This window comes from Dreissena polymorpha, chromosome 9 (assembly GCF_020536995.1).
Source record: "Dreissena polymorpha isolate Duluth1 chromosome 9, UMN_Dpol_1.0, whole genome shotgun sequence".
Classification (NCBI taxonomy): Eukaryota; Metazoa; Mollusca; class Bivalvia; order Myida; family Dreissenidae; genus Dreissena; species Dreissena polymorpha.
Window position 1 is genome coordinate 14,226,182 of NC_068363.1, and position 12,373 is coordinate 14,238,554.

Here is a 12,373-nt window from a genome sequence, read left to right on the forward strand (position 1 = left end):
ATTATTGGACGAAAAATTTACTAGTGTGCGTAATTAATTCAACGAAAATTTGTTAACGCATTACGTGTCCAATAAATGCCAGAAAAACGTTATAAATGGACATGATGAAATATACATGTACTGGAATTAAATTGTTATCGCATAATTGTAACCGGGAGTTATTTGCACAACTTACTCGCTATAAGTAATTATTTCTTTACCTCTTTCGGTTAATTTCTTGTATTAATTACAAGAGTCATAGGTAACACTTGTTTACAGTAAAAAGGTGTGATGATGATGCCCGAAACCGTCTTTAATGTACTTTTTTATTACGTAAATGGTACAAATTCTTGCTAATCGAGCTGCGATAAACTTTTACATTGTGCCCGACGTCAATCAAAAATAATGGTCAATAGTTTACCCCGCCCTCATAAGCATTCGCGTAACCGATTGGACGATGAACATCACAGTTTGACGACTGGAAAGTTACCTGATACATCCTTATCAGCATTTAAATGACTGTGTAATATGGCTAGAATAATCTATACGCGCGTCATGCTATTCTCTTATCAGTGGATTATCCATTACCCCATGTGGTGTTTATGGCGATTACTTGCTAAAGTAGGTACCATGTGCTCTTTTAAAACAGGGAATATTGATACACTGATAGAGAAATATTTTTTTTTTTTACAATCTCCAATTTCTTTCACTGAAAACACACAGGTCGGAAAATTTCAAGCGCCCCGGGGACTCTGATTTCGAAATTCAAGTGCCCCGGCAAGAGGCGCTTAAATGGCCTGGGGAAAACCCTGTACTGTCTACATAAACAAATTATTGACGCACGCACGACGGACATCACACGATCACATAAACTCACCCTGTCACTTCGTGACAGGTGAGCTAAAAACAACAAGACTAAATGCTTTACATTTGCTATTACTTATAACAAAACTTGAAGCATTAAAAATTAATATGTTGAAGAATCAACCAAAGTTTCCGCAGTGCTTACCAATTTGATATTGCTTGCGTTTAGTCCAGTGAACCATGTGTTGTTAACAAGGGCAGATACTATAGGCACCAGGTCCCTAGAACATACAACTCAAATAAATTAGGGTAAAATAAGGATTTTTCCTGAAGAAAAAAATAGATTTTTTTTAATCAGCAATTCTTGCATAGTATTATTATTACAACAATAAATATCCCTAGATACCGCGCTAGACTATACTTCCATTTTGACAGTTTTATGTACATTTTCTGGCACATGATGTAGTGGTTGCTAATACATATTTGATGTTGAATGTCAGTAATAATTACAGGTGTTATATACAAAATGTATAAATTGCCACAAGACATTTGGCCCTGCAAAAAAAAGAGATTTTCGACGTTGTACCTGTTAATTTAGTTTAATTAAAAGTTAAATAACAACATGCATGCAATGAAGAGCAAGAACCAGATATAAGCTATCAACACACACAGTTTTAACATTAAACCCCAATTAAACTCTTGTCTATGGGATGAAACTGGATTGATATTTTAGTAATATGTTACATTATGCCAATATGTTATATATGAATATGAAATCCATAACAGATCAAAATATTGTTTATTTTCTTCCACATTCCATGTACATACTCTACAGATAATTTTGCATCATCCGTGTGTTCACATTACGTTACTTGCTATACACATGCCACGCTTTAAGCAAAAGAAACATTGAAGTTGAGTTTCCATACAAGTATAGTGCTCCTTTATATGCTACATTGTCTACTATGATTACCTTTCTTTGAGGTGGTCAAAGTCCCGGAGACAAAGTTCCTTGGAATCCTGGGAGAGGTAGATAGTATCAACATCCTAAAATAGATTCACACAACATGGTGCACTGTGACAGCCAGGGGGCATCAGCGTGCATTTAAAGAATACTGCAAAACTTTAGTTGTCAAGGGATGCTGTAAGTTTAAGTTAAAGAGACTGTCAACCACAAGGACGAAGAAAAGAAAAGTTGTAAAATATCGTATTCTTTTACAATTATTAGTTAATATTGATTAAAAAATCACGACTGGTATATTACATTACTTGAAAAAAGTTGTAAAGTTTTCATATTTTCAGTATATTTGGTAATAAATTTTACTGGGTATGTCAACCAGGTAACTACCAGTTAACTATAAATAACGCCAGTAGATTGATCGTCATCGTCACAAGGTAAACCCAGGAATGCATATTGTTCATGCGTAATGAATTGTATATATCTAATATATAAAACAATCAATGTACTTGCGTTATTCATAGTGTGTTTATCGTACTGTCACCTGTTTTCGCAATGTACTTTCGATTTCACATCGCGAAATTTATTTACCGAATATACTGAAAATATTAACTTTTTTCAAGTAATGTAATAAACCAGTCGTGATATTTTAATTAATATAAACTAATAATTGTAAGAAAATACGGTATTTTATAACTTTTCTTATTTCGTCATTCGTGGTTGACAGTCCATTTAAAAGGGGAGCTAAGGTACTTATGAAAAGAGCTATTAACATGCATGCAACCCAACAAAGTTTTATCTTTTTTTATCATCAAATATCCTTATTAACAAAGAATACTTTTTGAAATTACTGTTTGATGATTGCCCAATTTAAGACAGACATGTAATAATATTTTCTTGTTAAGCTAACGTCTGTTACTCAATCTTGGGCCAACAGGTTATAATTATTATTATATTGCAAGGTTTAATCGTTACTTATCCAGGGTTGTCACAATCTTACCCAGGCAACCTCATCCCTGTACATGAGGCCATGGAAGTCACACATGCTGGCGTACATGAGTGTGAATCCCCCACACGGACCCGGCTCACGAGACTCAATGGCGCGCAAGAGGTCATACATCACCCGGAGACGGTCTGCGGGCAGGATGTCTATCTTCTTGATCAACCGTCTACAATAACAGGGCAAGCACTTATCATTTAACTATTGCATATTACCTGTGTTATGCCAAAATGGGTCTCACGCCATATGTAGCCAGTGTAGCAACAGACCAGCCTGCGCATTTTCTCAGTCTGGTCAGGAGCTTTCATGCCAGCTAATGAGACTATGAAAAATTGTGTGAGTTAATAGTGGACGGAGAATCATTAGCAGACTTCATGGATGCACAGGTTCATCTGGAGCTATGCTGGAAAAAGAGGCATTTTTTCAGCTCATATTGTATGTGATATAGAACTGATAAGCAGAAACATCTTTCGCATACAAACCATAAATTTGATTAACATCAATATCTTGCTACATCATGATACAATTTAAATATAAACAAGAGATGTGTTTGTGAGAAAAACAATGCCCCCTTCTGCGCTGCTTGGTACATGTTTTTTTTACCTTTGACCTTGAAGGATGACCTTGACCTTTCACCACTCAAAATGTGCATCTCCATGAGATACCCATGCATGCCAAATATCAAGTTGCTATGTGAAGGGACATAGAAGTTATGAGCATTTTTCGAAACCTAAACGCATAACCTAAACGCAAAGTGTGACGAAAAGACGGTCCGATCACTATTATGCCCTGTTTTAGGGGCATAACAAAAACAGCTGTTTGATAAACAGTTAAGCTAAATGTAAAAGACCAAAACCCATTTCATGAATATTAAATGGCCAGGATTCTGCAATTCCTGGTGATATTGGGCAGATAGGCAAACTTGAACATGAAATTATGCTCATATACATTTTCCCATAATTTGGTGATGAACAGATGACAACTATTGAATAAGAGTAGATTAATTGACAGCCATGATATCAATGAAATACTGCTGGATGAATTATCCATTTGTTTACAATTTTAAGCCTCAATACTGTTTGGTGTTTCCAAACTAAATTCACAAGGATGCATTTTTGCATTTTTCTTTTTGGGGTTTTGTTTGGTTATGCTAATCGTGAAAAACAGTAACACACAGTAACCAAATGGTGAATAAACACAGACTTTCACTTTTTCTCGAAAAATAAACATATGAGCATTGCTCTAGGAATGGGGCTAATTGCATATGTGCAAAGTGCCTCTCAGAATAGCCTGTGCAGTCTGCAAAAGCTTATCAGGAATGGCACTTTTGCCTAGACGGGTATTGTTTTCAGGAGACTTCCTTTCAACACAAACATTCCAAAGAAGCTTAAATAGTTATCCCTGATTAGCCTGTTCAGAGTGCACAGGCTTATCTTGGAGTAAACTTTACGCACATACAGTAAGCCCTGTTCACCCAGAGCACATATGGGAATGAAGCCATTTATACAGCATAAAGGCCTTTGACTTACTCCAATGGAAGGGTGGGGAAGATGGTTTTCAGGGAGGTTCCAATGTGAGTGACCATGTTTGTGAACTCGTCCGAGTCATTTGAGCCCTCAACAGACACAAAAGTGAATGTCTTCCCATTGGTAGATATCACCAGCTGAAACATGATATTTCAATGCATACAAGCCACACTCTCTGAAATGGGGGGTTTAAGTCATGTGCATCAAGTGTCTTCCCAGATTAGACTTTAAAATCATCACAGGCTAATCAGGGACGACACTTTATGTCTAAACTTGATTTTTGCTAAGAAGGGATTTTAAATAAACGAAAAATATAAAAAAAAAGTGGAAAGTGTTGTCCCTGATTAGCTTGTGCGGACTGCACAGGCTAATCAGGGACAACACTACGCAAATGCATTAAACCCCTTTTTCACAGAGCTTGGTGCATTTCGAACATTAATAATGATGGGATATCAATAACAATAAGGAGAAATTGTTAAAATAATGAATTGTATTCATACTACAACACTGTGTGAAACATTCTGTTGAATACAGCAACGCATGCACAAGAAAACTTTGTTTTGTTGTTGTTTTCAATTGAACTTTATTGTATAACAGTTTGTGTTTTGTGATATAAAGGGCTGAATATCAAACTATTGTACATGCTAACCATTTCTACATTAAACACAATCATTTCACACTCAACCCCAATATATGTTATCAGTTTCTAACAGTTTCTTTTCCAAGTAAATTGGCAATAAAAGAGAATGATGAGACGAGAAGAATAACTTTTAATAAGTGCTGAATATATAACAAGCGATGTGTTTGTGAAACACCATGTTCCCATATATTTGACCTTAGACCTTAAAGGATGGCCTTGACCTTTCACCACTCAAAATGTGCAGTTCCATGAGATACACATGCATGCCAAATATCAAGTTGCTATCTTCAATATTGCAAAGTGTACACTAAATGAGCGTTTTTGACACATATATTTGACCTTTTGACCTTGAAGGATGACTTTGACCTTGACTTTTCACCACTCAAAATGTGCAGCTCCATGAGATACACATGCATACCAAATATGAAGTTGCTATCTTGAATATTGCAAAAGTTATGGCAAATGTTTAAGTTGGAGCAAACAAACACACATACCAACCAGCCAACAGACAGGGCAAAAACAATATGTCCCCCACTATAGTGGTGGGGTACATAAAAAAGCTGATCTTGCTTAGAATACCCCAAAGTCAGTGATATATTCAGTGACTACAAACTTTATTGCTTCTGATGACGAATTAAAGAAAGATTTAATTATGTTCTGCAAAACAATTTAGCACACTTACATTGCACTCATTCAACCATGGCAATCAGAAAGAGAAACAAGAGCACCACCTTGCGGCTGCAGACCGCTCATCTATTTTTCTTTTTAAAGGTGTAGGGACCTATCTCATTTTCAATCACAAAGGAGGAAGGGGTGGAGTGGAGAGGGGTGTATAGTGTGGGGGTGTGGTCATTTATTATATTATCTTCCAAAAATGCAAAAAAAAAGGCATTTTTTTTTGGGGGGGGGGGGGCGGGGGGGGGGGGGGGGCGGGGGAGGGGGGATTCTTGGGTGGGTTGGTTGGACGGTATTTAGAAAATAAAATAATAAAAATAAATATTTGTGTTTTTTAACCATGTTTGAAAAAAACAAGAGATGTGTTTGTCAGAAACACAATGCCCCCTATTGCGCCGCTTTGAAAATTTTGTTTGTTTGGTTCTTTTTACCTTTGACCTTGAAGGATGACCTTGACCTTGAACTTCCACCACTCAAAATGTGCAGCTTTATGAGAAGGCCACTTTGAAATATTATTTTTTGACCTTTGACTTTGAAGGATGACCTTGACCTTGATGGATGACCTTGACCTTGAACTTCCACCACTCAAAATGCGCAGCTTTATGATAAAGCCGCTTTGAAATTATTATTTTTTGAACTTTGACCTTGAAGGATGACCTTGACCTTGAAGAATGACCTTGACCTTGAACTTCCACCACTCAAAATGTGCAGCTTCATGAGAACGCCACTTTGAAAAAAAAAATACATTTGACCTTGTAGGATGACCTTGACCTTGAAGGATAACCTTGACCTTAAACTTCCACCACTCAAAATGTGCAGCATCATGAGAACGCTGCTTTCATTTTTTTTTTTTTTTTTTTTGACCTTGAAGGATGACCTTGACCTTGAACTTTCACCACTCAAAATGTGCAGCTTCATGATAACGGCGCTTTGTATTTTTAAAAATTTGTTTGACCTTTGACCTTGAAGGATGACCTTGACCTTGAAGGATGACCTTGACCTTGAACCTACACCACTCAAAATGTGCAGCTTCATGATAACGCTGCTTTGAATTTTATTTTACCTTTGACCTTGAAGGATGACCGTGAAGAATGACCTTGACCTTAAACTTCCACCACTCAAAATGTGGAGCTTCATGATAATGCCGCTTTGAAATTTTGTATTTGTTTTTTTACCTTTGACCTTGAAAGATGACCTTGACCTTGAAAGATGAACTTGAACTTCCACCACTCAAAATGTGCAGCTTCATGAGAATTTCACTTTGATTTATTTATTTTTTTTACCTTTAAGGATGACCTTGAAGGATGACCTTGCCCTTGACCTTTCACCACTCAAAATGTGCAGCTTCATGACATACACATGCATGCCAAATATCAAGTTGCTATCTTCAATATTAAAAAAGTTATGGCAAATGTTAAAGTTTTCGAACAGACAGACGCCATATATTTGACATTTGCCCTTGAAGGATGACCTTCACCTTCACCTTTCACCACTCAAAATGTTCAGCTTCATGAGCCAATGTTTAAGTTTTTTTTGGACGGACAGTCAGACTGACTGACATTCTGACGAACAGTTCAACTGCTTTATGCCACCCTACCGGGAGCATAAAAAAAATTTTTTTGGGGTGGGGGGTGGGGGGGGGGGGGTGTAGTGTGAGGGTGTGGTGGTCATTTATTAGATGATCTTTAATTTAAAAAAATAATAAGGGGGGTGATTGAGGGGGGATTCGGCGGGGGGGTGGGGGGTGGGGGGGGAGGGTTTGGGGAGGCGTGGGGGATGGTTTGGACAGAGTCAATTGTGGTATGTCAGGTAAGAGTTGTTTTGTCAAAGTGTCAATCGAATCTAATTATAAATAAAGAAGTTATGGCAATTTTAGCAAAATTTAATAATTTGACCTTGAGAGTCAAGTGGACCTAAACACAAAACTTAACCAAATTTTCAATAAGTATAAAAAGGGCACATAATTCTGTCAAAATGCCGGTCAGAGTTACATAACTTTGCCTGCACAGTCCCCTTATGATAGTTAGTAAGTGTTGCAAGTATGAAAGCAATTGCTTTGATACTTAAGGAATAAAATGGACCTTAACACAAAACTTAACCAAAATTTTCAATTTTCTAAGTATAAAAAGGGCACATAATTCTGTCAAAATGCAAGCCAGAATTATCTAACTTTGCCTGCCCAGCCTGCCCAGTCCCCTCATGATAGTAAGTAAGTGTACCAAGTTTGAATGCAATAGCATTGATACTTTATGAGAAAAGTGTACCTAAACGCAAAACTTAACCGGACGCCGACACCGACGCCAAGGTGATGACAATAGCTCATAATTTTTTTTTTTAAATAGATGAGCTTAAAACTTATAGATTCAGTGGACACAAACTTCAATTTCGTGACAATATTTTTTGGTAATACAATCGTAATCACAAGTATATATGGGCCTTGCTCTGTGAAAAAGGGTTTAATGCATGTTGTAAAGTGTCATCCCAGGTTAGCCTGTGCAGTCTGCAGTCTGGACGACACTTTCCGCTTAAACAAGATTTTTGCTAAGAAGAGACTTCATTTAAACGAAAAATACCATAAAAGCGGAAAGTGTCATCCCTGATTAGCCTGCACAGGCTTATCTGGGACAACACTTTAGGCACATGAATTAAACCCATTTTTCTCAGAGCATGCCCATATGTATCTTGTAGGCAGATTATGGGTAAAGAAAATATTGCATCCCTGAAGAGAGCAGTCCACCAAGGCTGTAGATCAAGGTTGACTTTACGCCTTGAAGGGGTAGGGGGATATTAACCATACCCCGACAAATGACTTTGATATTTATTTTGTTGCATGTACGTTGGAAATTATTTAAATTATCTTACATCCTTACATACATTCATCGTTTTATATGATTCATTTAAACATAAATTACCAAATCTATAATGTCTTTGGTCCAGAGAGGTTTATATGTAAGAAAAACTTTGAACATAGTAGGTAACCAATAGCTTTGATAAACTAAATAGAAAGCATGCATCTTTATCATGACTATACATTTGATTTTATAACAGGAAGAGGTCATATTACCCAATTTAAAATACCACCAGCTAACCAGGAAGTGTAAGGAGAAATCAGAGACTTTCATTTTTTATCAGTAAAACCATTGCCACATATGGTTAACCAAGGATAACATCATATTAAGGAATGCATGAAAACGACAAAGTTCTTGTGATTTTTTTTATGATAATCTTCAGATTCAAATGACCAAACCAAAGAAGAACAAAGACTTTCATATATGCAAAGCTTTTTTTACATAACACTCGACAATACAATTTACATACAAATAAATTTACCAAACTTTTTTAAAAACTTATTTCCTTTTAATATTGCGCATGCATTAAAACCTGAGCTGAGGAACATTTCACACATATAGCAAGTATTGAAAAAAGACATTTGATAAATTAATCAATCAAATGCAAAGGGTAATTATATTTCAATATGTCCTGAATTTACTTCACACAAAAACATATTTTACAACTGAGTTAATGTTATCCACAAGGTAAAGACCTAACAATAATGTTCACCACATTTGTATTTAATAAAAAACTTACTTGATTTGGTCGTTTGCTCTCAAGTGATTTTATTTCAAGGTAATGGAAATGAGCTTCAACCTGAAAATCAAATAAAATCAAGACTGAAAAGCACAATTATCATCATTTTATGTTTGTGAGAGACATGTCAATGATGAAAACAACAAGCAATGCGAGGCAATCAAAATTTTAAGAAATCCAAGGGTGAAGACTTATAGAGATATCTCAGATCACTTGAGTGGCCACAACATACAGTACTCAAGAGATTTAGGGCTCTCACTGTAAAATTTACGCTTTCCCAAATATTTTCATGTAAAATAAATTCTAGTTAAACTAAGATATGTTAAGTTTATATCATAAAACCAGAATAGATGCATATGCAACAATTTAAAACCCTTCTTGTAATTTTGATTGTATTTTCTAAAATTGCATCACACACCTTGTTGACATAAGGTTTAAACAAGTTGTGTTTATGGTAACAAGGTACAAAAACAAAAAGGTCTAAATGCTCTAATTCGTTTGTCTGAGACATGTAGGACAAATGTGATGCGCAGATTTTGTGCTGTTTGTATAATACATGTTTATGATTCTAAAAGTTATTCACTATAAAAATAAATCAAATCACTACAGGGTTGTAGTTAGCAACGATACAGACCAAACATTTCACCTCTGAATTTATCCTCTGACCCTAACGGTTTCAAAGTATTTTACTATATAGGTCTTAATAATTCATGCAACCCCTGGAGCATGCTAATTTCGACCCTAAAGACATGATTTGAACAAACTTAGCAGAGACACACTATAAGATGTGACATGCCAAGTAACAAAGCACAATGCATTTCTGTTTCACAGTTTTTTTAGTGTTAACTACATAAAAAGCAAAACAAGTAACCCAATGGGTATGGCCAATTTTCAACCTCAATTATAAAAATCATTATAATAATATCAATAAAGTATAATAAGTGGTTGTACTTGATAATGCATATACTACCATGTCATGGTCACTGTTTAACAATGCATACAAGTATTAAAAGTAATGCAAGGATGAAATTTACAAAGATAATCATAATGTACATTAGCAGTTTCAGTCATATGAAAATGAAATAAAGAAACCATTGTTTTGTGCATAGCAAGGAAAAAAAATTCAGGAAATATTTCAAATTTGAATTATTGCTCTGATGAGGAAAATTAATTAAAGACTTAACCCTTAAAAAACTTAATTGTCTCTTGATAATATGATAGTGTTCCAAAGTGTTTCTCTATCGTTTTGAAGACATGGAAGTAAAAAGACACCTTGCATAAAACATAAAGATAAGATTTTTGTAAAGTTTTAGAAAGTTTAATTAAATTAAGACTTTTCTTACTACATTCAAGCTTTTAAGGCTTTATTTCCAACCGTTACATACTCATGAGCAGCAAACAGCATAAAACCTGAACAGATTGTGAGTAACTCGCAGGCTGTTCTGTTTTTATTCAGTTTGCACATAGCCATTTACACTTGGTTTCTTATGAGGGAAAGGGTTAAATATTAATAAGCTTCATTGCAACAAAATTTAATTGGTACCATGGAACATATATCTACATTTAGATACACAAAGTGTGGCAAAGCCATAAAATTTCATCCAAATGTCATCCAACATTGATACCTATAGCAATACACGTCAGTAAAAGGCATTATACCTTTGTGGGTGCTTTTGCTGTCAGTACAAATAGCCTGTAGGTAGAAAAAGCCTGAAAACAACAATAAGATACAAATTAATGTTAATTATACAAAGATAATGAGTTAAATTATGCATTGCAGTAAAAACATAACAGATGTTTGAAGGACTTCACTGTTCAGACATATCAGAACATCAAACATCAGCTTGTGGTTTGCTTGCATCTCACTTAAAGGTTACCTTGTAAAAGACTGTGCAGACCATTTTATGACCTTTTTGGGAAAAGTCCCTTGCATTGTTTGGGAGATTTGTTTCCTCTATTCTTTCATATTGAGTAAATGAATATCATAATATAACTGTTGGTTTGATAATGTTTGCTTTTATAATGTTATTCATTCATTTTATTATAAAGCAATAACATAAAAGAAGAACTTAATTTTAATTGAAAAGTATTGTTTAGCTATCTTTATTACGATTGGGAATTTTTTCTACAAATTGGGAAAAAAAAAATTTATTTTGAGAAAGGGTTATTTATTATCACCCATGATAACAGTAGGAAAAGGCCATTGGTGTCTATAATAAAGATGATTAGATGGATATAACAAAATATATACCTGCATTGATTAACAAGAGTGCCAAACTGTTACAAGATACGCCCGTTCGAAGGTTTTGGACACCATGCTAAATGCTTGAAATGCACTAAGTGACCTAAATACCTAGTTATTGACCCTGCATGACCCATATTTAAACTTGACCTAGATATCATTTAGATGTAACTTTTGACTAAATTTGGTGAAGATCAGATGAAAAATATTTCAATTAGAGAGCGGACATCATGCTTAATCCTTGAAATGCACTAAGTGACCCCGTGACCTAGTTTTTGACCCGTCATGACCCATATTTAAACTTGACCTAGATATTGTCTAGACACAACTTCTGACCAAGTTTGGTGAAGATTGGATGAAAACTATTTAAATTAGAGAGCGGAAACTGCTGTGGTCGCCGCCCGCCCGCCGCCCGCCCACCACCTGCCAAGGTTGAAACTATAATACGTCCCGTTTTAAAAAAACAGGCGTATAAAAAGGCCTTTGGCGTGATAAATGGTTAGAAAGATATATTATTTTGTTTTAATATACATGTATGATATACCAGCATTGTTTAATGTATGGCCATCTTTGAGCCAAAACACAAACTATTCATCACCTGTCTCTGTGTACCAGTTTATATAGAGGCTATAACAATGCCTAAAAACCAATTATGTTGAAGCCAGCCAGGCATGCCCTTTAATAGCTGATTATGACAAATGCATAAAAAAAAAACATTTGAAAGATTAAACAAACCCTTAATAGGTTTTACAAACAAGGGATGTTTGTAAAACATGCATGCCTCCCATATGGGCTGTCCGTTGTAGTGGCAGCCAATGTGTGAATACGTTTTTTGTCACTGTGACCTTGACCTTTGACCTAGTGACCTGAACATCAATATGGGTCATATGCGAGTCATGATCAATGTACCTATGAAGTTTCAAGATTCTAGGCTAAGCGTTCTTGATTTATCATCCGGAAA

At 35.5% G+C, this 12,373-nt stretch overlaps 1 protein-coding gene across 1 annotated transcript in view; it reads right to left on the minus strand.

The window, feature by feature from the left end:
- LOC127844160 (F-actin-uncapping protein LRRC16A-like) overlaps positions 1-12,373 on the minus strand; it is a 104,482-nt gene that overhangs the window by 74,961 nt on the left and 17,148 nt on the right. The window contains exons 3-8 of the mRNA XM_052374186.1: positions 10,830-10,880; positions 9,171-9,230; positions 4,271-4,404; positions 2,742-2,910; positions 1,757-1,830; positions 989-1,064 (exon numbers count right to left, since the gene is read on the minus strand). Coding sequence (XP_052230146.1) covers positions 989-1,064; positions 1,757-1,830; positions 2,742-2,910; positions 4,271-4,404; positions 9,171-9,230; positions 10,830-10,880 — 564 coding nt within the window. The remainder of the gene's footprint in view (positions 1-988; positions 1,065-1,756; positions 1,831-2,741; positions 2,911-4,270; positions 4,405-9,170; positions 9,231-10,829; positions 10,881-12,373) is intronic.